The 3721-nt window shown below is 47.2% G+C and overlaps 1 protein-coding gene across 1 annotated transcript; it reads right to left on the bottom strand.

Annotated features, from left to right (window-relative positions):
* Positions 1–1962: 1962 nt before the first annotated feature.
* Positions 1963–3090, bottom strand: LOC115324830. Its single transcript, XM_040210772.3, has one exon. The coding sequence runs from the start codon at positions 3073–3075 to the stop codon at positions 2218–2220; it is 858 nt and encodes a 285-aa protein (XP_040066706.2). The 5' UTR covers positions 3076–3090; the 3' UTR covers positions 1963–2217.
* Between the last annotated feature and the right edge of the window lie 631 nt (positions 3091–3721).

The following is a 3721-nucleotide window of genomic DNA, read 5'->3' as shown; positions in this document are numbered from 1 at the left end:
ATAGGGAAAAAGGAAAGGGTTGGTTCGGCGATGAAAGGACATGAGTTTGCATTTATTAGGATTAAGTGACATGAGCCAGTGGTCGCACCATTCCTGGATGCGGTTGAGGTTTTCCTGTAGATTGATTTGGTCAGAAATGTTAGCAACTGGTTGGTAAATAACGCAGTCATCGGCAAACATACGGATTTGGCAAGTAACGTGTAAGGGTAAATCGTTAATATATATGAGGAATAGCAGTGGGCCCAAGACGGAGCCCTGGGGAACACCTGATGATACTGGTAGGCAGTTGGAGGACTGGTTATTAACGAGGACGGACTGAGAGCGATTAGTCAAGAATTCCTGTATCCATTTCAAGACGTCAGGGTCTAATCCTAGCCGAGAAAGTTTTAGTAGCAAGCGTCTATGAGGTACTTTGTCGAAGGCTTTTGCAAAGTCCAGGAAGATAGCATCAGTTTGGCAGTTAGAGTCGAGATTGGTATGCAAGTCGTGGAGAAAGAGAGCTAGTTGAGTTTCGCAGGAGAAGTTCCTGCGAAACCCGTGCTGAGAAGAGTGAAAGAATTGGTTAGAGTCCAGGAAGTTCATAACGTGGGTATAAATGACGTGTTCCATGATTTTGCAGGGTACGCTTGTTAAGGAAATGGGTCGATAATTTAATGGAGAGTCCTTGTTGCCCGATTTGAAAACGGGAACGACCTTCCCCGCCTTCCAGTCATCTGGAATGCCGCCTGTGAAAAGTGACTGCGAGAACATAAGTGAGAAAAATGATGAACATACATGGTTACAATTCTTCAAAAATTTCGAGGTGATTTCGTCGACGCCCGCTGATGATGACAACTTGATGTTATCAATAATAGACGAAATACCGGCAGTGGAAAATGAGATGGGGTGCATTTCCGATTCAATAGTTACGATTACGGGTGGGAGTGGTGCGTCGGGCTCTTGAGTAAACACTGATGAGAACGCGATATTAAACATGTTAGCGCACTCACTATCGCTAAGCACATTCCCCGATTCATCGGCAAGAGTTAAACCGGGAGTCTGCTGAGGGTTTATGACCTGCCAGAACTTTCTTGGGTTATTGATTAATATGTTTGGTAAGTCAATAAGGAAAAATGAGCGCTTGGCTTCAATGATCGCGTTTAAATATGTTTCTTCGGCCTCGTAGTACCTTTCCCACGCGCATGGGTTTGGTTTTGACTTCGCAGAGCGAAAAAGACGCTTTTTTTTATTTTCCAGCCTCTTAAGGGTTTTAGTGAACCATGGCTTCTGTCGGCTAACACGAAAACTGATTTTAGGAATAAATGTATTTATTAATTCGTTAAACTTGTTCTTGAGTAGTACCCAATTTTCATGGATGGATCGACTTTGATAAGCAGCCTCAAAGTCAGTAAAAAAATTGGTTAAATGGTTATTTATCGCTTCATAATTTCCTTTGTTGTAGAGGCGAATTGTTTTATTTTGAGAAGGGGGCAACGTCGGCGAAAACATAAAATCAGCGTGAATGACCTTATGGTCACTAATTTCCCGTAGGTAAGTAATTGACGACATACTGTCAGGACGGTTGGTTAATATTAGGTCCAAGAGACTTGCAGTCTCTTGCGTGACACGTGTTGGCTCAGTTAATATTTGGGACAGGTTAAAATTGAGGCAAACATCGATAAATTCTCTCGTTTCTGCGTTGCTCGTTGTTGTAGGCGCCACGTTAGCCCAATCGACATAAGGGTAATTAAAATCGCCAAAAAGAAGTATGTGGGCATTGGGATGTTTTGCATTGAGGTGGCACAGCATATCGTTAAGCTGCCCCGGAAAATCGGGACTATTATGCGGCGGCCTGTAACAGACACCCAACAGCACTGTTTCAGGAGCGGCATGACAGATGAGCCAGAGTATTTCCAGATCGGATGAAGTGTTAATAGTAGTGCATGGTATTTGATGGTTTACGGCAATGAGAACACCTCCCCCGCGAGTACCTTTGCGATCATTACGAAAGAGACGGAAATTTGGCAGGTACGCTAAAACTTCGGAGTCAGTAACATCACTGGTTAGCCAAGTTTCAGTGAGCACAAGTACATTGCATTCAGAAGATAATACAACGCCAGATACGAGTTCGCGCTTCGGAAGAAAGCTGCGTATGTTAGTAAAGATCACCGAAAAAGAAAGATTAGTTCGAGGGGCACGTTGGGGGCGTGTTGTAATTTTCTGTTGACGGTGCGATTGCTATGAGATTTCTTTGACTGATTGGCATGATTCATCGAAAACGTAACGTTTTGCGCCGATGAGCAGTGTTTTGTAGCGCAAAGAAAAGGGAGCAGATTTGCTTCTAGCAAAGGCAAGGAGGTGCTTCCGTGCGTTGCGAACTGAGCGGGAAAAATCTTCGCCCATGCTGAAGTTAGTACCTTTTAATTTACGGCCATTCGAAAGGATGGCTTCTTTAGTTTTGAAAAAGGAGAAGTTCACTATTATTGGTCGTGGACGCTCGACCGAATGACGCCCGAGGCGGTGGGCACGTTCTATTTCTTTCGAGTCTAATGTTACATCAAAAAGTTCAGAGCAAAGGCGAATGATTCTTTGTTCGGACTGGGCAAAAGTCTCTGTAGGTGAGGGATCGGGCACACCATAAAATATTAGATTCTTTCGTCGGGATCGATTTTCAGTGTCGTCCACACGGGCCTCAAGGTCAGAGACCTGACGAGCCGCGTGGGCGGCCCTGGTCACCGTGGCCTCCACCTCAGCACGTAGCGTGGAAAGGCCTTGGTAATGACCCTCCAGGTCAGTCATCCGCCTGCTTAAGTCCGATATGGTCCTATCGGTTATCTGCAGCTGACTTTTTAGGCCCTTTACCTCCTCGATGAGTTTAGTTTGACCTGCAAACAGCTTCTGCAATTCGCTTAGGATTTCACTTGAGGTAACAGGACCCGGATTAGTCTCTACATCTCCAGACAACATCAGTAAGCGGCGGATGACTTGAGCACATTCTCTAGCAACGGCAATGCAACACTGCAGGCTCGGCAGCTGTACTAAAAGATAGTTGCTCGATTTCTTAGACGAGCTAACGTATGACAGACCAACCTGCATGGTGGAGGACAGCGGGTTAATGGACCGTGTTGTGGCACAGCCACCGAGCCCACAGAGTGCAGTCGCCGGATGTTGTTCTTTTATGACTGGCGCATCTGTTGACGTCGATGACGATGGTGCTTCCCACGATGAACTGGGGATCCACGGATCAGATGGCAGCGCCACAAGGTTTAGCGGCGCGTTTGCTGTTGATGACTGCCAATCTCTCGAGCCGTGCGCGTGGCGAAGGGGCGTACTTTCCGTGGCGATAATCCAGGTATCATTCAGGAAGGCTGGAACCATGACGAGGGTGATGAACGAGGTAAGGACCTGCATGGTGGAGGACAGCGGGTTAATGGACCGTGTTGTGGCCCAGCCACCGAGCCCACAGAGTGCAGTCGCCGGATGTTGTTCTTTTATGACTGGCGCATCTGTTGACGTCGATGACGATGGTGCTTCCCACGATGAACTGGGGATCCACGGATCAGATGGCAGCGCCACAAGGTTTAGCGGCGCGTTTGCTGTTGATGACTGCCAATCTCTCGAGCCGTGCGCGTGGCGAAGGGGCGTACTTTCCGTGGCGATAATCCAGGTATCATTCAGGAAGGCTGGAACCATGACGAGGGTGATGAACGAGGTAAGGACCTGCATGGTGGAGGACAGCGGG

The sequence above is a fragment of the Ixodes scapularis genome, unplaced genomic scaffold (genome assembly GCF_016920785.2).
Source record: "Ixodes scapularis isolate PalLabHiFi unplaced genomic scaffold, ASM1692078v2 PGA_scaffold6__148_contigs__length_123643588, whole genome shotgun sequence".
Lineage (NCBI taxonomy): Eukaryota > Metazoa > Arthropoda > Arachnida > Ixodida > Ixodidae > Ixodes > Ixodes scapularis.
The sequence above is the reverse complement of the archived record's forward strand: the minus strand, read 5'-3'. Positions and strand labels throughout refer to the sequence as shown.